The sequence below is a fragment of the Cokeromyces recurvatus genome, assembly GCF_025118155.1.
Source record: "Cokeromyces recurvatus strain NRRL 2243 chromosome Unknown BX663scaffold_10, whole genome shotgun sequence".
NCBI classification, from domain to species: domain Eukaryota; kingdom Fungi; phylum Mucoromycota; class Mucoromycetes; order Mucorales; family Mucoraceae; genus Cokeromyces; species Cokeromyces recurvatus.
The window spans coordinates 744316-769187 of NW_026251396.1; the positions used below are offsets into that span (position 1 = coordinate 744316).

A 24872-nucleotide genomic window follows, 5' to 3' on the forward strand; every position below is an offset into this window, starting at 1 on the left:
GGCTCTCGTGCAACTTTTACAGCATTTTTGCTTCCCAAAGGCATATCAATCATTTTGCTAATGAGATTTATTCTTTGATTATCATTGTACAATTTGTAAACAGAATGCTCAACTTTATTTTTCTTCTTTCATTTTCTTCGGTATTTTCTGAATTTTTCACTTTATTTTCTTCAAGAAGTTAACTTGTGTGATTAACGCATCCTTAGCAATAAAGATAAAGACACAATAAAAAAAAATTAGAATAAAAAGACTACAAGTGATGAATTAGATACTGGATATTCAAGGATAGTTAAAGAAAAACTAATTTTAACTATCCTTTCATTATATTATTAAAGAGTATTTATACATATAAGTTTAAATAGGTTTGCTTCACTGAGTTACTATTATGGAAGTAATTAAGAGTAGTACAAATCAAAGCTTCATTCCTAATATATCCAATTCAGTAGATGTTTTGTATAAATAAATTTTATTCTTGTTAATTAAAGAAGGTGTTCGAAAATAGCTTTATTCCAGTTAAATATACTATTCCAGTAGTTAGTATTCTTACATATCTTGATCTGGTGTTATAGTTTTTATTAAGTAAGAACTTTAAAAGGTACCTTATCTTATATATCTACTTATTGTATTTGTTTTAATATAATCATTAATATACCGGTTTATATAATTTCGTGTGTTTGTCTCTTTGAATATATAGTTCTCTACTAAAGAATAGCACCTAGACTTGTTCAATACCACCTAGTGAGTATATCAGTGTTTTCCCACTTATTTCAAATTATATATACACATACATATTCATAAAAAATATTGCAGAGGCCATTTTAATGATTTGTCTCAATAATTATCATGTAAAAAGAGATATTAACAATCAAAAATAGAAGCTATAATAACCTATTTGCCCTAGTAAAGTAGTCATTCTACACAACATATAGAAGATATAGATCTTCCAAAATTGTAATTAAGCACCTTCAACAAGTAACTTGAGTATATAATGAGTATGTTAAATATGCAGTAACGCGTCTTTCTTTCTCTCTTTCTTTCTCTCTCTCAATCGCATTAACTAAGAAGTTCTATTATAATTAAATATAAAGAAATGCAGACTGCCATACAGTAAAAATGTAAATATTAAATAAAAAAAATGGTATATACACGCATATACATATTTGATATTTATCCCTTTATTTTAAGTTTCCCCTGAAATAATGACTTGACTAAAGATCTTTTTATAAAAATGTATATACTATTAAATATATAAACGTATATATTATTCTTGCTGAATTAGACTATAAGCAAAAGGAATAATAATAATAATTAAAAGAGATTTGTGTATATTTTTTTTAAGGAGTAATTGTTGGTATCACGTTTGTTTACTATGTTTATTATGATAACAATTAGTGTGCTATTAAGATTATCCAATTAGATTCATCACAGAGATTGTGACGCCTTTTTATGACAGTTTAAAGCATATGATAACGGATCAAAAAAAACTATAAAAGGAGGTCATTTTCATGCCCAAACTTGCTTTTTTTTCTCTTTATATAATCCTTTTTTTTCATTTGTTGGCTTGTAAAAGGGCTGATGAGTGATTTTTTGGGATGGCTTCATAGCTTAGTTAGTATTTTGTATGCTTTCTTTCTGGATTATGCTCACCTCTCCAATGTATTCTAATAACGATGTAAACCATCATTGATAAACATTACGAGTACCTCTGGGATAAGTATATGGGATACTGCGACGTTATGGGGCCCATTTTTTTTATTTATATATTTATTTATATAAAAAGATTTATATAGCAGCTTTTATTATAAATGAAAAAAACAATATAAATACAAATATTACGCGTATAAATAGCACGTAAAGAAATTAGTGATAATTAATTCTCAAGCAATACATGCAACTTTTTTTTTATCTAATGTAGCCTGTTATGATTCATCTTAGTTAAATAAAGTCAAAGGAAAAAAAAAAAAAAGCAACACTAGGTCAAAAAGGAAAAAAGTATACTTATTTTCATATAATAAAGTATAAAGTGAAATAAAGAATTAAATACAGCAACAATAGAAGGGGGATACTAAGCAAAACAAAAAAAAAATAGTTTACATTGTAGCATCTAGTTAAGAGTAAATATCCTAGTCTTCATGGCAAACTATTTACAAGGAAAATAGATAATAGAATAAATAAGCTAGGCATATAATTAAGCTATTCTAACTTGAGTGAATGTATGAAAAGAGGATATTATCATAGAAAAAGCAAACATATATCCTTATCCTTAAAAATCTTTATCTTTAATCTAGCTTGAAGCTTGATCATTTCAGTTAGTTTATCTTCAGCTTGCTTCAAATTATCTTGTAAAGGATTTCATTGTATTGAATTCCTTTCTAGAACACGAAGATACATTTTTAAATGTAATGTTTCATTTACTTTTATGATGTGTATATAGAATTTAGAGACTATAATTTATATTTTCATAATTAATAATTGTTAATCTAATTGGACCAAGTTATAGATCACAGCCACTATGACATGCATCCTCCTTTTTTCTTTTTCTTTTACTTACTTTAATCCAAGTAAGTCTTCCAATACATGCTTCAAAAACAAAATTAAAAGTGATAAATAAGCTATAGGTCATCTCTATAGAACAATGAAAGATGTGAGTTAGAAGAGTCATTTACGTTAATAAAGAATATGGGCAACCTCGATAATAAAAGTTAAGTCTTGCACTGTGAAAAGGTATTTTTTTTTTCTTTTATTACTATTGTACATAACCTAAGATCCTTATCTTACACAAGAACAAATAATATTATCTGTAAAAATCATAAAATAATGCCAAGTGTTTGAAGGAGCTGATAATATTCTTTTTAAGAAAAAAAAAAGTAAACATGGATCTTTTTAACTATTTAGTGAAGAGTATGAAAGAAAATAAGTAACACATAATTAGCCTTAAAAAAGTTAACCAGCAAATTGGACTAAATGTAGGTAAACTAAAAGCATTATTATTTTTACAATTGATATCCCACTAACCCTTTATTAGTAGATGAATAAGAAAAAAAAAAGCCCTGAAGTAGTTTGTAAAACATATAATAATTTTATTATCGATTTTTTTTTTTTGTTTTTACGTGTGTATATGCATAACTTTAGTATGTAATTAATCATTATTGAAAATTCAAACTATTCAGGAAATAATGAATTATTTAGAAGGCTATTTTAATTATCTATTTTTCACACATGCATTATCCGAGTTTATTTTATGCATATATTTTTTTTAGCCATGCGCTACTAAAATTTTAATATTTTTATGTAAATATAAAAGGTATGACGAAAATATGATTTATAAAGCGTTTCTTTCTATCTTTTTTTTTTCTTTTCTTTCTTTTTTTTTATATATACAAATATTAATTTTCCTTACATTAATCATATATTTTTAATACTATGTCTCATTTTAAGCCCAAAGTACCACTTCAACCTGACTCATTTTCCATTCTCTTGCCTGGAATCACACCTGAAGCAGCTCAATTATCCGAAAAACTCTTGATGAGAAATAATAAAGAGTTTCATATCTTTTTCAATGATAAAAAATTTCACAAGTAAATATATACATTCATTCATTCATGCATATATGTGTATACATAAAAATTACATATTTTTTTTTAACTTTTATTTCTTCTTCTTTTCTCTGTTTTAGTCATCTTATTCATCATCTTTTAGCAGCTTATTCATTGGGTGCAACAAAAGAAACTTTACAAAAAATCTTTGATACACATGCCAAGGATCAACGACCTTTACCTCCATCTGTAGGAGAAATAACTCATCATAATTATAAAAATTATTTAGGAAAAGCAGAATGTTATACAAGCTTTTTTAATTTGTTTATGAGCGAGATTGAGGCACATGGATCACTTGAGACAGTACGCAGATGGGTTATGAGTGGTGATATGCTATCACGTACCGTTGGTGGCGCCTATCATCCCTTTATTCATATTGGTTACGGACTTGAATTTGACGTCCCTGCTGTTCTGGCTGAAGGTTTGGCGATGGCTGCATGTACCGAGGCGAATTTTAAATCCCTTATACCCCAACAACCTGAACCTTCTGCAACATTAATACCTGTTGTAGCCGAAACGGCAGTTTCATCTGCAAGAGGTTTCATGAGTCATATAGTTGATCAACTGTCAAACCAGTTTTCAAGTCGTTTAGGCTTTGTAGAAAGCAAGAATATATCAATGATGATGGATGATACTCTTAAAGAATCCATCCCGGGTTTTTTAAAGGATAATGACTTATTTATTATTTTTTCTAAAATCCATAAGGATCCTGGCTTTGATGATATTCTAACATCTCAAGATGAATCTCAAATTAAAAAATTACAAGCTAATAAGGATGCTATGGACAGAATTAAAGCTCACCTGGATGAATGGCATGTTGATGAAGGTCATGTTCAAACAAAATTGAAGGAACTTTATGCAGTAGCGGTGCTTGCCTTGGGTGCTACAGGTATTCGTCAAGATCATCCTGATGTCTTGCGTTTGGATTTCTTCTTGATGCACGCTTTGACTTCTTCTGAATTTCTTCATCAGTTTGTTTATAGGTTGGCTCCCTATGAATCAGTGGCCTTATTACGTGCACATGCAGCCGTTACCATGTTTTACTATGTTACAAGAGGAAGACCCGCCTTTAATATCCAGGGATTACTCGACTATAGATCAACCGTTAAAGCAAACAACAACAACAACAACGATTGGTTAAATGTGTTTGATAGGGCTCTTGGCTGTATGGAGCCTCATGTGATCAAAGTTGTTCGTGCTTGTGCTGTAGCACAAATTATTTATGGACCTCAACAAGATCCTAATTTAAACACAGCCTGGCTTCATGTTGCCCAAATGGCAGTTGATAAAGATGGACATTGGGATTTTAATTGTTTAGGATTTGATGATACATGGACAGACACGAAAAAGAAAAGAAATGTATAAATGTTTATTACAAAATAAATAAATAAATAAATAAACAAACAAACAGTGCTTCTTTTAAGATCGAATCATATAACTTTGACTCCATCCATTGCTAAATTTTAATATACCATGTGCTGACTGTTCGTTCGTAGCGGCATTTGACTTTAACGTTTCTTTGGGATTATGATTAACTATCCTTTTTTTCTTTAATATACTAGTAGAGGTACTGCTGCTGCTATTCGTATAAAATACAGGGTTATGTTGTCCAATACCTAAATTCTCTATATGAGTCCCTAGTCTTGGAATTCGAACATAGACATCTGTGCCATATCCATCCATAGTCATCACTTGTAATTCGCCTCCCCAATATTCTGCATAAATACGACTCATTGTCAAACCAATACCAAGATGATGATGTGTTGCTTGACTTGCTCGTTCATCAATAGATGCAGGAACCTTTTGAATTTGTTTGAAATCGTTAAAATCACCCATCTGCGCTCGTGATTGATAAGACCATAAACAGTCATACCGTTGTTGACACATACCGCCCCCTTGATCAGATATTCGAAAAAACACATCTGAATCATTTCCACTCACTGTAACTTGAATAGCAGGATACTTGTCTTTATTACCATGGTTTAATATTGTATATCGTACTGCATTATCTAATAATTCATATAGAATATGTTCTAATTGTTCAGGTACCTAAAGAAAAAAAAAAGGATGTGTTCATATAAGTGATAATTATTATTTCAAAAAATGGATACACATTACATAAGCAAATAAAATCTCATTTCTTCCGTTATGATAACGGGAATCAAGATGGTGATGTTGTTGATGGATTTGAACATCAATTGACGGAACCTTTGACTTATCTTGCTCTTTTGAATGATATCGATGTACATGCTGGTATACAAGTTGTTTAGATCTTTCCACAATTTCACTTGCAGAACAATGCATAAAGATAATACCCACATAACCATCCGAACCAGTCGATGTATCCCACTCATTTTCACATCCTTCTGTTAATGCTAAATGCTGTTCTGCCAATACGCGTCGTGATATCCTAGATCTCAACATACGGTTTAAGAATAAGTCGAGATCTTTTTGGGCAGATGATCTATAATAAGTTGCACTCTCACTTAGACCCTGGGCCAATCGAGGCAATACTAAGAGACCATCTTCTAACAAATCCTTGAGAAGTCGACAGAATTCCTTATTGTCCTCCTGAGTTTTAATATCAGGACAAGCACGTATATTTTCAAAGGCACTCCAATAGAGACTATAAACATGCTCAATATGTGGATTAGTGCCGATAAAAAAGGGCAATTGTTGAAAATCACGAATACGATGAGCTAATCTTATAAGTAGTTCATTACGTACCCAGTTGGCTGATTTGAGAAGACGATCTGTATTCATGTGTCTTCCAAAAAAGATGAATTGACGTAATGTAGTTGGATTGACAGATTGAGATACATAATCTTCAAGTATTTTATTGGAATGGTAGAAATGGAAAGTGGATTGAACATTATTGTCTACACGTAACTTTTTAGGCTGTTCTTTACAGAGAGCACTTTTGAAGAATGAGCGTGTTGCTTGATGAGAAAATAATTTTTTCAGTATTGTCATGCTCAGTACAAGTAAAAAAATAGAAAAAAAAAACAAGAGAAAGAAGAAAGAAGAAAAATAAAATAGACTATCTGATCCATTATAATGCATTTTGAGTCATTTATAAATTGAAGCATTTTTATTTGATTAAAGTCATGTGACATTTTTTTTTTTCAATTATTCTATTTCTTCTTTTCTTCAATACTTTTTCTTAATTCTTCAATCTTTTTTCGTGTTTCCGATAAAGATTTTTTATGTTCTTCTAATTTATTATGTAATCTAACCAATTCATCTTCATTCTAAAATAAAGAATAAAAATGAAATACTGTTAATGTATATGTTATAAATAACTACTATTATTATTACATGTTGACGTGCCCAGACTTCTTCCTCCGCTCTTTCCTTTTTGCCAAATATTTGATTATTGTTACTGCTTGTTAATTTGATTGTATTTGTAGAAAAATAACGTGAAGAGTGACTATTTAATGTCTTTATTTGCTGTTTAATTACAAATGTATTTCTGAGCATATTTTATAATAGTGAATGTATGAAAAAAAAAATAAAAAAAAATAAAATAAAAGAGAAACAAAAAGGATTTTGACAGGAAGAAGAATTTCATGCAATTTTATTGAACTCAGCATGTCTTACATACTACGGAAATAGAAAGATTTTTTTTTTTTTTTTTTTTTTTTTTTTTTTTGTATTATTTCAAGTGTATTTATTATTATTTGGGCTGTAATGGTTTTCATATTTTATTGAGTGGGAGTTATGAATAAATGAGTTTTAGTATAATTATTATTCTTTATTAAACATGTTTATTACTATTCGTAATTAATTATAAAGAACTAGTTTATGGTAGTCTTACCCACTTTATATAAAGGTTTTTCTTACGTCTGTCACTAATTACTTCAACTGTTAAAGGTATTAACTTGATTAAAATATTCTTCTTATTTATCTGCACTAATATCTTTAATACAGATGTTTACTATAAAGTAATTTAAACTAAGGAATTATAAACTCTCCCTATCAAAAGTTATTGATATTCGATACATAATATTATGAACTCATAATAGTTCAAAAGTAAACTGGCGTATTTTGTTTGAGACACTACCCTATAAAAGTCCTTTTATTTCTTTTAGTGGCCGCGCTGCGCGAAGATTATTATTAGTAAAGAAAAATCCATGACTGCTTTTTATTGAATGCGTGGGGGAGAGGGAGAGGGCGCTCTACATTTGATTTCTTTTCCCCCACCATTATTTTCATTTTATTTCATTTTATTTTATTTTTTTCGTTAATCTCAAGAATTAAATCAATTTCGAAATGCCTCGCCAAGTAAGAGAGAGAGAAAAAAAAAAGGAATCCTAGTTTTTTATATGAATTTATTAATGTATGCTTTAGACTAGACGTTCTGCCCCTGTTAAGCAACAAACAAGACAAGCCCATACCATGCCTGTAAGACAGGCACCTCCACCCACATCAACAGCATCTAAGCCTGCTACTACACCTACATCTACGCCTACGTCTCAACAACATGCTATGACTCCTAGTGCACCTCCTGCTACACCCGCTGCCCCTAGCTATGCTCAAGCTGCACCTCAACAACCTGGTTTATTTGCACAAAGTAAGTGTTATATATAACCAAAATAAAAATCTAACAGGGAGAGAGGGAGAGAGGGAGAGAGGGAGAGAAAGAGAAAGAGAAAGAGAGAGAGAGAGAGAGAGAGAGAGAGAGAGAGAGGTCATAACTGTAGTATATTTATATTTATATTTGTATTTTTATTATTATAGTGGCCACTACTGCTGCTGGCGTCGCTGTTGGTTCCGCTGTAGGTCATACTTTAGCTAATGGTGTTTCTTCTATTTTTAGTGGTGGATCTTCTTCTGAACCCGTTGCTGAACAGCCACAGCAAACATTTGCTCCTGCACAACCTGCTAATGTGTCAGGAAATGCTTGTGAAGCTGATGCTAAGGCATTTACTAACTGTCTTGAAACTAGTAATAATGATATTAGTGCCTGTCAATGGTACCTCGAAGCACTTAAATCATGCCAACGAATGGCTGCCAATTATTAGATTGTAAACTACATACATTTATAATAAAAATATATAAAGTTTATTTCTTTTTTTTTTACCCCACATTGTTCACACGAGCACGTGATATAAAATGACATTTATAACCCTCTTAAAGGGCTTCCCTCTTTTTCAGTTTATTTTCCTCTTTTACTTTAATGATGCTCTTTTCTAGTATCAATAGACTTGCTTATACACAAAATATTATCAAGGTAGATTCAAAATAGATAAAGCATTAAATTTCATCGTTTTTATTTTTTTTGTTGTTGTTGTTGTCGTTGTTTTTTGATAGGGTGTGCAAGTCAGGGGTATTTCATCGGCGGTAAAATAAATATTTATTTTTATTATGTAAACAAAATAGCTTATGTAAAAGTTAGATTGCAAATGTTAAAAAGTTTGGTGTCATTGGCTCAGGTCAAATGGGCCTCGGCATTGCCTATGTAGCTGCAAACGTCACTCGCCTTCCAGTAGTTTTAATGGATATTAACCAAGCCCAAACAGAAAAAGGAATGCAATTTTTTGGTAAAGCATAAAACACAAAAAAGGGTTTTCCCTCCCCCCACCCTTCCCTTTTCTTACTTATTGAATGTATGTTAGATAAACTTCTTGCAAAGGATGTTGCTAAAAATAAAATAACTGCCGAGCATGCTAAAGTGACCCGAGAACTTGTCTCAACAACGAATAGTCTGTCAGACATGAGTGATGTTGACTTTGTAGTCGAAGCAGCTTCTGAAAACCTCAATATCAAGTCAGCTATTTTCCGTGACTTGGATCAAGTCTGTAAACCAGATAGTATTTTGGCAACTAATACAAGCTCAATCAGCATTACAAAGATCGCTGGCGTCACAAAAAGAAGTCAACAAGTGATTGGTATGCACTTTATGAATCCTGTACCCGTCATGAAACTTGTAGAAATCATTCCTGGTTTAGCTACCACTCCAGAAGTATTGAAACAAACGGTTGATTTAGCGACTGCAATGGGAAAGACATGTACTGTTGTTCAAGACATTCCTGGCTTTGTAGCTAATCGCCTTTTGATGCCGTACATTAATGAAGCCATCATGCTTTTAGAATCAGTAAGTTATTATTATTATTTTTTTTTTATAGATAGGAAAATAATTTTTTATTTGTGAATAGGGCGCTGCTAGTGCTGAAGACATTGATACGACTATGAAATTAGGAGCCAATATGCCAATGGGACCTTTGACCTTGGCAGATTTCATTGGTTTAGATACATGTCTGGCTATCATTAAAGTGCTTCATAATGATACGGGTGATTCAAAGTATCGCCCTGCATTTTTACTTCAAAAGTATGTAGATGCTGGTTGGATGGGCAAAAAGAATGGAAAGGGGTTCTTTACTTACAAATAAAATTTTCACGACAAATCACGCGAATTTTACTTTTACTTTTTTTTCTTTTTTTCTTTCTTTCTTTTTTTTTTTTTTTCTTTTCTTTTTTCTTTTTAAAATGACAAATATTCAACAAAGATCAACACGATCATCCCAGTTATTTGTATTTATATTTTGTCTTGTATTCCGTTTTTTTAATGCTCATTTAACACGCACTTACGATAATCCAGATGAATATTGGCAAAGCCAAGAGGTAGCTCATAACTTAGTATTTGGCAATGGTTATTTAACTTGGGAATGGAGAGAAAAGATTAGAAGCTTTGCTCATCCGATCATCATTGCCGCTCTCTATAAACTTATTCAATGGATGGGATTGGATAATACTCAATTGTTAGTTGTAGTGCCTCGTTATTTTCAAGCAGTATTGACTGCCATGGCCGATGTGGCAACTTTTACATTAGCTAAGAAAGTCATTGGAAATCAAATTGCACCATTTATCGTAATAATACTTTGTATAGTTATAATTAATCGAATGAACTACTAAAAAAAAAAGGATAAAAATTTAGCTTTTTACATCGCTGTGTTCCTGGTTCAATTTCTTTATGGCAGCACGTACTTTATCTAATAGTATAGAAATGGTATTTACCATCTTGGCTCTCAATTATTGGCCATTAACTGGCCATTGTTCACTTCGAAACTATCGAATAGCATTAATATTGGCTTCAATTGCATGCGTCATGCGACCCACTAATGCTCTCATTTGGCTCTTCTTAGGTATTCACTTACTTATCATCAGCCCATATCGTGTTAAATTAGCTATGAATGCGGCTGGAGTCGTTTCTATAGTTCTCCTTCTAAATACCTTGCTAGATACACGACTCTTTACTGGTGTCTGGTCCTTTAAGGTCTTTACACCTTGGCTTTTCTTTAAAACGAACGTAATTAACAGCATTTCTCTCTTTTATGGTGTGCATACATGGCACTGGTATCTAACACAGGGAATACCCGTTATTTTAACCACATTTTTGCCCTTTGTTGGATTTGGCTTATATCGTATGGACAAAGCCATTTACGACCGCATCAAAATCCTATTAGGGTTGACGATATGGATGATTATCGTCTATAGTTTATTGCCTCATAAAGAGTTTCGATTTATATTCCCTATCGTACCTATTCTATTCATTGTAGCAGCTTATGGTTTGCAACAATCACGATGGCGTAAACGTTGGGCTGTATTGTTAGTCTTGACACAAATACCGATGGCCATCTATTTTTCAGTTTGGCATCAGCGAGGTGTCATGGATGCAATGCTCTGGATCCGAAATGAGCCTTCCGTCCAATCTGTGGGTGTTTTGATGCCATGTCATTCAACACCTTGGTATTCTATAGTGCATAAAAATATTCCAATGTGGTTTCTTACCTGTGAACCACCATTGGCTAATACTATGGATGAAGCAGACGAATTTTATGCAAGCCCCTTTGAATTTTTGAAAGTGAATCACTTGAGGCCTGCTAGCCATCTGATTTTATTTGATAATTTGGTGCCTCAAATTGTAAATTATTTAAAAGAATATGAAGAGTGCCAGAGATTTTTTAATAGTCATTTCCATGATGATTCGAGAAGACGAGGCGACGTTGTCATATTCTGCCATCATAGTAGTATACCTAAAAAATAAGAGCCCCAAAATACTATATACAAATTTTATCATACACTTTTTTTTTTTTTTTTTTTTTTCTCTCCTCAATAAAAAAAAAAAAAAGAGGAGAAGGGGAAAGGGGAGAGGGGATACAAACAAATACAAATCTGACTTTGTTAAAAGAATGAAAATAAAACATAAATATTCATATATACACAATTATTTTTGATCATCTGGATCAACAACCCAAATGCATCCCGAGCCTTCTATATGAGTTAGGTCTTCAAATTCTTCTGCTGTTGTCCATCTTCTCCAAGCTTCTAAATATCCTCTTTCAAGGTTACGAGTCCATCTTAATGTATCAAATAAACGACTCTTTTCACGCGTCAAAAATAAGCGTTTTCTAAGATCCATTAATTTTCCATGTCCTCTACGATGTACTATTCCCGTATGTAGAGTTTCATACGAATAGAAAAGGCTTGTAGCTAGTTCAACTGCTCGATCTTCATATTGTTGTTCATTCATGACCACCATTTCTTCCCCATACCCTGTAGCCATTGCAATACTAGCTCCAACTCTAGAACACATCTTATGCATATACTTGGGATATGTCACAATAGGTGTACCTGACCATAAAATATCAGCTGCAGTTGTATGAGCGTTACATTCGGGTGTATCTAAGAAGATATCAGCAACCCGACCTCGATGGATATGTATGTGTTTAGGGGCCACATCTGTAAAGATAACACGCTGTGCAACCTGTGGGCCTGCCCAATCTTGTGCTGATCGCTTTAGGTGTTGTTCACCTGCAGGTGGGAACCTTAAAAGCCATAAAATACTATTAGGGACGCGTTCAAGGATTCGTAACCACATACGAAACGTACTCGGCTCAAGTTTATAAAGCTGATTAAAGTTGGCAAAAATAACAACATCATCCGGTAGGTTAGGAAAGACTTGATGACGCATCTTCCATCGTTTTTCTTCTTCCAGGGCCCATACCGCTGTCTCATCATGATTGTTGGACAGCACGTTATCATCATCTCGGAAGCCCTGTTTATGATCATTAACAAAATAGGAATGTGGCATATAAATAAATTTTTCAGTATAGACGAATTCGTTCATTGCTTCTTCAGGATCAATCTCTCCTTCAAGGTCACCACCATTTGATTCACAACCTCTTCGTCGCCATAGTTCACTGCTTACCATTTCAGGGGGGCAAACGATAGCATCTGCAATAATCCAATCACACCAACCACCACCTAATGTACCAGCAAACCCCATAAATGAACATTGTACTGGACATGGCCTTGCAGCAAAGATTTCATTACGTGCACCTTTTGTATATCCGTTTAAATTAACCAGTACATGAATACCATCCTCTATCACTTTCTCCACAACCTGTTGGTTAGACCATGACGAGACATCCAAAAAATACTCTGATTCACGTTCAATCTTTTGTCGATAAGGTGAGTTATCACTTGGTGTTGTTGCATAACAATGTATCTCAAATCCATGTCGATCATGAAAACCAAAGACGGATTGCATAAGATGAGATAAGGGATGATTATTAAAGTCAGAGGAAATATAGCCAATCTTAAGACGCAGTAAAGGTGGTGGTGGAGGAGGATAAACATGCGGAGCAAGCCATCCTGATGTTAGTGAAGCATGTGAAATACGTAATGCATTACGATGTGATATCAATCGTATCTGCCTTGCATTCAAAGGATATGTAAATGTATGAAAGGGAAGAACAGTAGGCACAGGTGGAGTCGCCAAAGTACTTGGCAAGAGAGGTCTAGCATATTTCTGTATCATTTCTGATGTGACAACAATACGCTTTTTAGAATCCATTTTATTATCATAATAGGCTTCTAAATACCAACGATGTTGTAACCGCCGCATGATACGTTCAACTAGACGAATTAACCATCCCCCCTCATTTCTTTTTATATTAGTATTTGAGTGATGCTTATCAAAGAACGCCAAACGCGATTTCCATAACTGAACGTCATAATTCTCTTTCAAACAAAATGCAATACGATCTAACAGGTAGTCGCCTATCGTCTTATCAAAGGATTGCTGTGTTTTTAGAATACCAGCGCCCCAAATTGCACCTTCATCTAGCTGTTTCTCAACAATATCCACAACATGTCCAATCCATCCACTTTTAGAGTGTTTGTTACCTGTGGGTCCAAAGTAGTGCCCGTATTGATCAACACTGGCTTCGTTACCTACACCACCACGACCACGCCAGTCACAAACTCCACTCAACGAATTTACAAGTCCACAAATAGCGTCTACAAAGTTGGGATTCACTTCAACAGCACGACGGTACCATTGCACTGATTCTTGGACACGACCCAAGTCCTTGATAGCGTTTCCTAAATTAGCCAATGCAACATCAAATCGAGGATTATATTCCACAGCCTTTTCATACATACTGACTGCTTCATTTAAATGCCCCATATCCTTTAGGAGTGAACCAAGATTTGTGTATAAATGAGGATGACGTGGATCAAGTTGTAGACCGTACATATAATATTGCATGGCAAGCATAGTTCCTGTGATGGGTTGTTGTTGTTGTTGTTGCACAGTAGGTAATTTAATGGCAGCTGCGGCTACAGCACTGGGAATATTACTCAAAATGATGCCCAAGTTATTTGCAGTGGATGGACTGGGATGTAAAGCTAAACTTAGATAATAAAGAGGTAATAAAATGGATAAGGTAGGCACATTATTCCCCTCCGCAGCAGCAATCAAAGCAGGTGTAGAAGGGTTCATCAAATCCTGAAATAATTTTGCTAACGTTAAAAGTAATGTAGAAGTTGTCTGATTTGTTTGCTGAATTATAGATGCAGAATCATTATTGGGTGATAGTGTAGCTAAACTAGGTAAAATACCATTTGTATTTGAAAATATAAGCTGTAAAAGATGAGCGACCTGATCAGGCTGTAGTAAAACTAATGCCACATGCTTATCTGTTGAAGTACCATGACATGCATAAACAATGAGGTTACACATCGAAGTCAAGTCTATTCCACCAAAGGCTAGTTCTAAACCTTTCTCATATTCTCTCTGTGCCCCCTGAATATCTCCTAAAGCATATTTAAGGTTTCCTTTAGCGTAAAATAGATTTTGTAACCGAGGAAGTTGGTGTATGGGAAGATGACTAGGTGATTTATAGATAGTAGGTGAGGGCTTATTATAAAAAAACTTTCAACAAATTCACAGACATGAAGTGCTTCTTTATAACGGGGTTCTATCTTCGTATCTTCAGATTTTGCACATAATACGCCTACTAAATTTTCGACAGCGTCCCAATAGCCTGGCCGTAACTTGACGGCTTGATACCACCATCGTTCTGCCTCTGTCGTTTTACCTAAACTTTTCAAAGTTGTACCTATGTTGCTCATAGCTTCTACATAATTTGGATCGAATTTAAGAATAAGTTGATTATATCGTAATGAATTTCGATAATCCTGATAAGAATAATAAACACAAGCTAATAATAACAAAGTAGGTAAATGGGAAGGATAGGCATCATGTAGTGAATGAAGTAAAGGCAAAAGATATGGATTTTGAGGTGTAGTTGAATATAAAGTATGAGCATATTGCAAGAGACTTTCACGTACTTCTTCTGGATTAGATAATAATGGAATTATAGGCGCTGCTGAACTAGCAGCAGCATTAGCGGCGGCAGCAGCAGCAGCAAGATATGAATTTGGTATATAAGATTCACTATAAGATTGCTTATAATGAGCCTTTTGGTAATCAGGATCTACTCTACTTGAAAGATATTGTCTACGTTTTGGATCATAATAATGATTAACCCAGCCATTTTCGAAATAATACGTTGATAAAGTAGGTGACTGTGGTGGAACCATAATGGAAGGTCTTTGTTGTTGTTGTTGTTGTTGTTGTTGTTGCTGTTGCTGTTGCTGTTGCTGTTGCTGTTGCTGTTGCTGTTGCTGTTGCTGTTGCTGTTGCTGTTGCTGTTGCTGTTGCTGTAATACAAATGGCTGTTGTAATGGGTAATTAGAACCAAGTAAATTGTTACCTATTCCTTGATTTAATGATGCTTGTTGTAAACGAGGTGACATTAATTCTTGTTGAAAAAAAGCAAATGCAGCAGGATCGTCATGAGTAAAATACTATTTAATAGATTAATTTTCAATCTTTATTAGGCTAATAGAGTCTTACATTTTGAAATAGTTGATTTTGTTGGTCTATGTGATTGAAATCTATGTTATCATGATTGGGTATAGATTCAGAATTATTTATAGCACCATTCATATACTGCTGCTGTAAAACCATTTACTTTTTCTCTATATAAATATGTATAAAAATAAAAAAGAGAGAAAAGAAAAGCAAGGACAGTACTGCTTTCAGAGGAAGCCCTTTTTTTTTTCTTGTTCTCGGATATTAAAAAAAAAAAATTCTGTAAATTATTTCTGTAAATTCTATGTTTTACTTTTCAGAGCTTATTTTTCTTCTTTTATGTTAATAAATAATAAGGTCTTTTAATATATATGCATGTGTTTTGTTATATTAAAACTTAGACTCTTTGAAAATGTCCTTTTTTTTTCTTTTAATTTATCTTAAATATAATAATCACATAGGATACATCATACACAAAAAACAAAGAAGCCTTCTCCCTCCTATTTTAGTTAAATAATAAAAATTAATTATTGTAATAAGCTTTGTGTACAAACATTTCCCCCCTTTTTTAAAAGCTTTTTATCTATAAAGCAGATATCATTTAATAACGTAAAAGAGAAAAGAAACATAAAAATAAGAATTCTACGTCAATATGTTCGAAAATGATTGTACATTATAGCTAATAGACTAAGTTAATTAAATAGATCATATCATTAACTGATAAAATGGAATATTATCTTTTGAGGCTTCGATTCGCAGAAAGACTTTTTTTTTTTTTTTTTTTTTTTTTTTTTTTTTTTTTTTTACTAGAAATATATATTTTTAGTATGTATTACAAGCACCAAGAATCCTTATATCATAACAGGCTTAAAAGATGCCACTTAATAGGCGAAGCTAAATGACATTATTCACTTGAATTCTGCCATGGAAACTTATTCTATATCACTACAGAAAAAAAAACACACTCAGTTATAATCACAATTTTAAAGTATTGATTTCTTACAATTTTCAACTAGTGATACATGATTTATCCGATAATAACGAAGCTACTTTGAGAAAATTGAATATCCGTAACCGAAAAATAAATGTCACGAATGGCACGAAGCCAAAGAATGCTTGTCCCTTTATGTCTAGAGATTTTGTCCTTTTGAAATAAGAGAAATACTACAATAAGTTAAATCAAATTGACCTAAAAACGATGTTTTTTTTTTTTTTTTTTTTGAGTTCACTAAAGTTACTTGTGATTAAATACAAATTGTTCACACATATTAAAGCAGACTATGAAAAAAGATAAATGTACTGAGGATTCATTAATATATAATTTTGACATTAATAGATACCTATCCATTACGTTATCATAACACATTTTCTAACATGCTCTTGCTCACCTTAGACTAATCACCTTGAGAAACACATGGCAAGATTAGCAAAGAGCGAGACCAGTTGCGTAGATCTTTGCTTGTCTTCTATTGTACAATTCGCTTGGGTAAGTATTATCACATGCGTTGCGTATTCAAGAGGTCATAATTTCATTTTTTGAGAATATGGTTCTCTTCATTTTACCTTAACTACTTATCAAAATGTCCCAATTCCATTAAGATCAGGTCTACATAGAAGACTATAATATATATTTATGTAACTTTGTCTTAATATCTTTCACTGCATTGATTTCGATTTGTGGATCTGTCAATTACTCATTACAGTAAATAATCTTTCATGCTTCAAATATCATTTATTATATGAAGCAAATTTAAATCAACAGGCAGTAGTCATACTCTTGGATACTAGTTTGATATCGCCTCACTAACTTTGCTCATTCTCTTCCTCTTTTTCCTTGATATCTTTTATTCACCAAACTTTAACTTTATTGAACATTATTGATCCATTGTCAAGTCAAAAGCTAAGCATCAACCATTATAAAAAAAATACAGGAAATTTGACTAAAAGAATTGTTAAGGCTTGCAAAACCCTCTCTCTTTTAGTATCTTGAAAATTTCCTAGAGAAACGATTAATATATGCTAAACTAACAACTTTTATTATCACAAAGTTTTTACTCATCAAATAACTTGATGTAAAAAGATTGAAAATCTGATATTGTCCACGTTATGAGCTAGCTTTATTTTTTAAATTAGAGGATAATAAGTAAGCCTTCCTTTTCCCTAGTGAAAATCATTTACCATTACATTCAGCATAATATTTTGGCACAGTGCTGTTCATGATAGTCAATAAACAAAAGATAAAAAAAGAAAAACACCTTCCCTTCTCCTTCGGTTTGAAATGAGGCACAAGCTAAGAATGATATAGATAGCAGTATGAGCGAGTACAAGAATGATTTCTACAAAAAAAAAAAAAAAGGATAGTAAAATAAGATATATTTGTCCAGTATGATAAATCATAGTATTTGAAAGAAGCCAATAGCTCAAGCGGGTAAAAGATGCGTTCATAAAAAAGAAATGTCGTTAGTAATGAGCTTATTAATATATACATGTTTGGTTGCATTAAGGAAGAAACCCAGAACGGAAAATGCTTATAGATCATCATAACATCAGTAACATTGAGAAAATTGTCTCCAGCCTTATCTGAAAAAAACAAGTTTCTTCCAACAAAGCCTTCTCTGACTATTAATCCCTCTGCAACTCCCACATGTGTATGCGGAAGAAACCCAATGAATGTACATCTAAGAGCCATTAATCACCCCAGTGACAACAAGAGTTCGCCTCCAGCCTTACACAAAAAAACAAGTTTCTTCGAGCAAAGCCTTCTCTGGCTACTATTCAACTTGCAATTTTACACTAGCTTCCAAACAAAATGTTCTTTTATTTTAAACTTTTACCCTTTTCAAATCATCAAAGACCAAAGTAAAGATGAATAATATACAAGTTCCATTGATGATGACGAAAAGAAAATTCTTGGTTTTGGTGACGTATATCTCATTTCTAAGTCCGCGCAAAGTATAACAGAATAAAAAATAACTAGTTACAAACGTGCTTTCTACCCAATAATAATGCCTCCAAAGAAGAAAATCAAAAAATCAAAAGAGGAAGAGAAAAAAAAGATTCCTAGTGATGCCCAATGGTGCCTTGACCGTGCTGAAAATTTAACTTTTAAAGGATTCATTGAACATTGGGACTGCCTGGATAGAAATCGGGCTCAGCAGCAATATGGAAAAATAATAAACGATTATTTCAAATCCAAGAATGATCGCAATAATAGAATACAAACGGAATATAAAAACTGGACTTCAAGCGCAGATTATATACGCTTTTGGAGTGCGCGATCAGACTCTATCATACTTCTCAAAGCTGGATTGGGTTCTACAGAGTTGATTAGCGATATAACCAACCAACGAATTGACTCTCTACGATCCACTGTTGCAAGTAGTGGTTCTCAAACATCAGACTGCCAAGTCTCAGATTCCTCCAATTCCTCTAATTCCTTCAATTCTTCCTGTTCCGATACCCCCACTTCTTCTAACACATTTAGTTTACATGCTGACCCTGCTGTCTCGCCCGTTTTAAATTTGCCAACAAGTCTCACCAACCTCACATTTCTCAATATACATAACCATCTAATCGATATCAGGAAAAGCTTTTTAAATGAAGAGGATATGAAAAACCATCCATGGTTATATAAAGATATCAATATTAGTCGTTTATTCAACAAGTACCAGATTGCTGTCTGCAACATTATTCAAAAACATGAGAGCCTTCCTATTGAATCATATGTGCACGAACTGGCGTCTTTGACGCATATATTTTTCCTCTGCAAAAATCAACATAGTGAGATTGCTGAAAAAATATTCTCTTTGGACTTGTTAAAAGACTTGACAAGTTTACCCGAATTAGAAACGATGAATGACAGTCCTTATTTTCCAGTAGAGCATTTTATGACCATTACCAATACCATTACAAACGTCACCTTGAACAAGAGAACAAGAGAACAAACGATTTTAGATCTTTTTGTTCTGGCTTCTCAATTAAACTATAACCAAAAGCGACTTCTTTTAGGTGTTATCAATTTGTAAGTAGAAATACAAAGATAGAGAAAGGTTTATAAAAATGATGGTTTTACTAATTTTTTTTATGGCTCGTATCAAGGATTCAGAAGCTTCCCTGTTCTCCTCTAAATGACTACAAAAAAATGAGTGAAAGCGAATTATGGAGTACATACTTTGACCCTTTGCTGTCATGCTTAATCAGCGACCCGGATCGACTTGTTCACCTCCGTTGGACTAATACTATCCCAAATGAAAAAGGAAAGTCTCGGCCTGATGCAGTGATAAGTGAAAAAACACTATTAAAATTTGGAAACAATGTAGGTTATGGAGAAGCAAAAACCCAACAAGGCTGTTGCAGTAAGCTTTTATGTCTGGATACCCTCCGTTTGGCAATTTTTACTAAAAATGCTATTGACGTCAACAAGTTGGATGGTGCTCTTGGTTTCCAAATTCATGGTAAAGAATACAATAAGACAAAGAAAAAACAAAAAATCTAACACTTCAGATATTTCTAGGATTCAATATCACTTTTTATCTCAACCAAGTAACTGCCAAAGGCATCTATACTTTTAAGGAGATTGCCTATATTCGTTTCCCTCAATCGCTAGAAGATTTACCGTCGTTATTTACTCTGATCAATATCAAAAACCTCCTTGAAATCAATCATATTTTTTGGAGTATTTGTAAAAAATCTCAGCATCCTGAGATCATTGAAGAAAAATATAAGGCAACTCAAATGTGTCTAGATACCATGATCGATACAAGTCAAGACAGCACTCGTCAATGTGTTTTACGATTTGGCCAGTGATTCCAACCATCATATTATTTCAATACTTATATATTTTAGGATTTTATAGTCAATCTTTGCATATCATTATATTTAAGAAATTAAAGCAATATATTCTAAATTATACAGTATAGTATTTAATTCTAAAATTTCGTTCAGAACACTGCTATTTTATTTTCCTGCTTATACTTTTTTTCAAAAAATTATTAGCACATATTAGAAAATTAAATTAGTCAGTTTTAACTTTAAACTACACAATTCTACAAATATATAAGAGAAATGGGTCATTTTACATAGTAAAGTTCATTTTATTTACTAGTTAATAATGTATTTTTTTTAATAACTATTAAGCTTATATAATATGATAATGACAAAGTCTCCGATGACCACTAAAAAGGATGTTTGTTCTACTGGGAATTGCCTCGTTTCTCTAAAAGCTATTATCTCTTCTCTCTTGAGTTTAATTTTACCAACAGGCTAAATTATTCGATATGGTTGATTTCAAGAGAGTAGGAGGGAGATATATACAACCACATTCACAGCTAATGATATAACGTTCGATATCCTTTGAAGTATGGATTGGATTATTATCCATTACAATGCAAAGATTTTTAAATTTATGATCATCCAAGATACACACGGTAGTTTTGACAAGCTAACATAGATTAATTATTGTAACTCCGGAACTGTTAACAACCAATCCATTACCACCTAGCCTTTGCTTATTAAATTGTATTGTTGATCGATATGGTTGGATAGTTACAATTCCAAGCTGTAGACATTACTCTAGTTTCTGGATACGACTACCTCAACTCAAGTCTTTTTTTTTTTTCGGTATATGCTATGAATCGAATCGCTTAAGGTTTATAAAGAGAGTAGCATCATCGATAAAAACACAATTGCATGTATCTGTCTCATTTACCCATTTTAAAATTTATTCATATCTTGGGACAATATTAATAGGACTGTTCCTCTGAATCAAGTGCATATGAGCCTTTTTAAAATCTAAAACCAGTAAACTTGCAAATCAGATTATACATAGTTTGGTCAAGTACACCAGATGGGTTGTCGTCATAAAATCTAATAAGGTACTTTGTATGCATTATGTCCAAAATCGCCAAACAATCTACCTTTTTTTCATTATTTGACACTGGATTTACCTGGTCCTTTTTAACCCAGTTGTAGGTCATATACCCATTGATCCCCAGTTTATGATCTGAATATTTATTATAATTAGTGCTGCAATCGATAGGATATGCTTCAGTATCAGTATTCATCTGGAAGTACTTATTTTTGCTCTCTTCTACAACTTCGCCTTTCTCATTTTTTCTTTAAATATATATGCCGCAGTGAATTATCTAGTACCCACACACATTTCATATTATTTTCCCAACATCTTAATTTTAAGAAAACTAAAAAGATTCTCAAAAAGTATCTACTTTGGCCTTTTTTTATTTTATTTCTAATAATTTACCACACTTCTCTTTGCGTTCTACAACAGAAGACAAGCAAAGATCTACGCAACTGGTCTCGCTCTTTGCTGATCTTGCCATGGTATTATATTTCCATACAGTGACACTACTGTAAGTTAATATTATTCTAAAAAGTCAAAGAAAAAAAAAGAAGTCCTTATAGAATTAGTTACATTCAACATGAATGATAATAAACTTCTTTGTTACCCAGAAAACATATTATACATGTATTTATTTAAAATTTTAAAACCACACCAAGTGAAGACCTTGCTCTGTATTTAGTTGAAACTTTTTCTTAATTCAACTTTCTACCTTGAAAAAAATAAGATTCGAACTAGTTTTTTTAAAACAAAAAAGCAGGAATAAGTGTTGAGCATTCATTATTAACTCTAGTGTTCAGGAATAACCAATAAACTGAGCTACACACACTAATACTTTCGAAAATATTATCATACAATTAACTGCTAAGCAATTACACAAGTAATTTAATCCAGAATAATAAAAAAAGCAAATGGATTTCTGGTAATGCTATTGGTTGAAATCTTTAGCTGGACTCTTTTTTTTTTTTTTTTTTTTTTTTTTTTTTTTTTTTTTTTTTTTTTTTGAAAAATAAATTATAAATTTTTTATTAATAAAAAAAAAACTACTTGGTAGTTTAGGATGACAGGTAATTAAAGAAATAATGATAATGTACACATGTATAATGATTCAACTAATTAAACCTTAAATAATATTAGACTTTTTAGAAGAGCAAGCTAACGAGCTTGAAGCTCTTGCTTCAATTTATCCTGATGAATTTGAAGGTAGATTATTTTAAATCATGTATATTAATCATAAACTTATTTATTTTATTTTTAAGCTATTAGTGACAAAGAATTTCGAATTGCTGTATATCCTGAAGAACAAGATGAAGAGAATCCCAGTAAGTGATAAAATGATAATAAAAAAGGTATAAAAAGGATTCTAATACTTAAAAAATGTCTTTATATAGGGGGTTTATCTTTACATGTAACGTATACACCTAATTATCCTGAAGAATTACCAGAATATGAAATTGAGACCATTCAGGGAGACATTCCAGACAATTATTATAAAAAGATTAAAGAAGCAGTTAAGACAGCTGTAAAGTATATACAAAAAAAAAACACGTGTAAATAATATTATTGACGGAAAAAAAAATTAGGCAGAGGATTCAATTGGGATGGCTATGATCTTTGGTATGGTAATGTGCATGAAAGAAGAATTAGATAATATCAAATTAGATGCAAAGAGAATAGAAGAGGAAATTGCCAATGAAAAAAGACGTAAAGAAGAAGAAGCTGAACAAGCTAAATTTCATGGTACTAAAGTGACAATTGAAAGTTTTATGGAATGGAAGAAAAAATTTGATGCAGAAATGTTTGAAAAAGATGAAGCACTAAAGGCACAAAAAGCAAAAGAATTAAAGGGGAAATTGACAGGTATATATACAATGCAAGCACACATATAAAATAGATGTTAAAGATGTGTATTAGGTCGACAATTATTTGAGCAAGATAGATCACTTGCATTATCGGATGCTAAATACATGGATGAAGGTGATGATTCTGTTGATGTGTCACAATTTGAAAAAGAAGAACGTCCTGGTGCTTTGGATGAAAATCAAAACGAAGATGATGAAAATGCAGTATGGAAACGTTTTGATAATGAAGAATAAAGTATGAATAAATATCCACTATTTTTGTTTACCCTAATTCTATCCAATGCTGCAATTTTCTTCGTATTTTGTAAATATGTGCATTATGTAAAATTATCATATAAGAAACTATACCAAATACAAATCAGGACTACATATTTGAGAACCTTAGTCCAAGTAGTTTGTAAAGTGGGGGATTTTTTTTTTTATTTTTACAAAACATTAAAATATACTAGCTGTTCTGCTGATAATATAGTTAAAGCGTAATGATAGGTCATATGGTAAATTGTTTCTAGTAAATGATAGGCATTCGTTTATTCTATATTTGCTCTATTATGTAATAGACTAAAGCTTTAGTTATCTGTAGTTTATAGACTAAGTAAAAATTTTATATAATCTATGCAAGTATTTATCAAATGAAGATTTGATTACAATGACTACTATTAAAATGTTCGCATCTATTGCTGATATATTATCACCCGTACTTTTATACCTGTTCTGATTATGTTGGGAAATGATCTTATGCACCAGTCCCTTGGAGGGTAGCATAAGTGATTCCCTATACATAAGAAATGATTTGTTTCTGATGTTGGCAACTATCGCCCCATCAACTCAACTAAACTTCAACGTTCCGAAAAATCCTGGAAAAATGTATGTATCCCAATTCATGTCAATGACAGTCCAAACCTTGATATTATTCAAGGCGGATTTTGTCACTCACAATGTACTCTAGATCCAGCTCTTTGTCTTGTTGAAATTTAGTCTATTCTTCGCCAGCAATATCAAACAGCTTCTACACTAGCTTTTCTGGACATCAAATCAGCATATGATATAAATGGACCGAAATTATATTTGGAAAATGCTACAACCATCTCTACCTGGATTATTACAAAACTTTTTTTTTTTTTTTTTTTTTTTTTTTTTTTTTTTTTTTTTGTACAAATCAGCTCCCCTACTCCTGCATAGATTATTTGCTGGCCGATAATATGTAATATACTTTTTGAACTTGATTATCTTCACCATGATAAAATCCCACCTGAAGTCCTGCATTCTCTTGGTACTGACTTAATCACTTGGTTATACAGTAATCAGTCTAGTATTTAAAGATATTGTTCTTTGTTCATTTTCCTTTTAGTCTATCAAAAGGTTTTTTTTTTGATCTGACCCTGGCAATCCAA

General features: G+C 32.4%; 11 protein-coding genes across 11 annotated transcripts; 6 read left to right on the top strand and 5 right to left on the bottom strand.

The window, feature by feature from the left end:
• Positions 1-1982: 1982 nt before the first annotated feature.
• On the bottom strand, positions 1983-2572 carry BX663DRAFT_507353 (uncharacterized protein). The gene is given in 4 exon segments (XM_051527331.1): positions 1983-2122; positions 2135-2442; positions 2492-2493; positions 2552-2572. The coding sequence occupies 2 exon segments, from the start codon at positions 2182-2184 to the stop codon at positions 2005-2007; spliced, it is 168 nt and encodes a 55-aa protein (XP_051383698.1). The 5' UTR covers positions 2185-2442; positions 2492-2493; positions 2552-2572; the 3' UTR covers positions 1983-2004.
• An 851-nt stretch (positions 2573-3423) lies between these two features.
• Positions 3424-4961, top strand: BX663DRAFT_530827 (uncharacterized protein; the record flags this gene model as incomplete). The annotated part of the gene is made up of 2 exons (XM_051530344.1): positions 3424-3578; positions 3677-4961. The coding sequence occupies 2 exons, from the start codon at positions 3424-3426 to the stop codon at positions 4959-4961; spliced, it is 1440 nt and encodes a 479-aa protein (XP_051383699.1).
• Positions 4962-4975: 14 nt separating this feature from the next.
• Positions 4976-6602, bottom strand: BX663DRAFT_507356 (branched-chain alpha-ketoacid dehydrogenase). The gene is made up of 2 exons (XM_051527332.1): positions 5715-6602; positions 4976-5645 (listed from the first exon to the last, which is right to left on the bottom strand). The coding sequence occupies exons 1-2, from the start codon at positions 6567-6569 to the stop codon at positions 5016-5018; spliced, it is 1485 nt and encodes a 494-aa protein (XP_051383700.1). The 5' UTR covers positions 6570-6602; the 3' UTR covers positions 4976-5015.
• Positions 6603-6658: 56 nt separating this feature from the next.
• BX663DRAFT_507358 (uncharacterized protein) lies at positions 6659-7129 on the bottom strand. Its single transcript, XM_051527333.1, has 2 exons — positions 6915-7129; positions 6659-6847 (listed from the first exon to the last, which is right to left on the bottom strand). The coding sequence occupies exons 1-2, from the start codon at positions 7074-7076 to the stop codon at positions 6731-6733; spliced, it is 279 nt and encodes a 92-aa protein (XP_051383701.1). The 5' UTR covers positions 7077-7129; the 3' UTR covers positions 6659-6730.
• A 632-nt stretch (positions 7130-7761) lies between these two features.
• Positions 7762-8735, top strand: BX663DRAFT_507361 (uncharacterized protein). Its single transcript, XM_051527334.1, has 3 exons — positions 7762-7880; positions 7947-8169; positions 8337-8735. Exons 1-3 carry the CDS (start codon positions 7869-7871, stop codon positions 8618-8620), a joined length of 519 nt encoding a protein of 172 aa, XP_051383702.1. The 5' UTR covers positions 7762-7868; the 3' UTR covers positions 8621-8735.
• A 301-nt stretch (positions 8736-9036) lies between these two features.
• Positions 9037-9988, top strand: BX663DRAFT_433529 (3-hydroxyacyl-CoA dehydrogenase; the record flags this gene model as incomplete). The annotated part of the gene is made up of 3 exons (XM_051522998.1): positions 9037-9139; positions 9215-9693; positions 9755-9988. The coding sequence occupies 3 exons, from the start codon at positions 9037-9039 to the stop codon at positions 9986-9988; spliced, it is 816 nt and encodes a 271-aa protein (XP_051383703.1).
• Positions 9989-10042: 54 nt separating this feature from the next.
• Positions 10043-11702, top strand: BX663DRAFT_507365 (Alg9-like mannosyltransferase family-domain-containing protein). The gene is made up of 2 exons (XM_051527335.1): positions 10043-10466; positions 10534-11702. The coding sequence occupies exons 1-2, from the start codon at positions 10086-10088 to the stop codon at positions 11641-11643; spliced, it is 1491 nt and encodes a 496-aa protein (XP_051383704.1). The 5' UTR covers positions 10043-10085; the 3' UTR covers positions 11644-11702.
• Positions 11703-11713: 11 nt separating this feature from the next.
• BX663DRAFT_507366 (uncharacterized protein) lies at positions 11714-15510 on the bottom strand. Its single transcript, XM_051527336.1, has 8 exons — positions 14838-15510; positions 12634-14817; positions 12532-12609; positions 12444-12507; positions 12270-12410; positions 12206-12248; positions 12071-12181; positions 11714-12034 (listed from the first exon to the last, which is right to left on the bottom strand). Exons 1-8 carry the CDS (start codon positions 15486-15488, stop codon positions 11824-11826), a joined length of 3483 nt encoding a protein of 1160 aa, XP_051383705.1. The 5' UTR covers positions 15489-15510; the 3' UTR covers positions 11714-11823.
• A 2345-nt stretch (positions 15511-17855) lies between these two features.
• On the bottom strand, positions 17856-18501 carry BX663DRAFT_507381 (uncharacterized protein). The gene has a single exon (XM_051527337.1). It carries the CDS (start codon positions 18449-18451, stop codon positions 18053-18055), a length of 399 nt encoding a protein of 132 aa, XP_051383706.1. The 5' UTR covers positions 18452-18501; the 3' UTR covers positions 17856-18052.
• A 266-nt stretch (positions 18502-18767) lies between these two features.
• On the top strand, positions 18768-20568 carry BX663DRAFT_485824 (uncharacterized protein; the record flags this gene model as incomplete). The annotated part of the gene is made up of 3 exons (XM_051524635.1): positions 18768-19783; positions 19861-20216; positions 20276-20568. 3 exons carry the CDS (start codon positions 18768-18770, stop codon positions 20566-20568), a joined length of 1665 nt encoding a protein of 554 aa, XP_051383707.1.
• Positions 20569-22639: 2071 nt separating this feature from the next.
• Positions 22640-23910, top strand: BX663DRAFT_507384 (ubiquitin-conjugating enzyme/RWD-like protein). The gene is made up of 6 exons (XM_051527338.1): positions 22640-22686; positions 22757-22822; positions 22879-22941; positions 23011-23141; positions 23203-23479; positions 23534-23910. Exons 1-6 carry the CDS (start codon positions 22680-22682, stop codon positions 23713-23715), a joined length of 726 nt encoding a protein of 241 aa, XP_051383708.1. The 5' UTR covers positions 22640-22679; the 3' UTR covers positions 23716-23910.
• Positions 23911-24872: the final 962 nt, after the last annotated feature.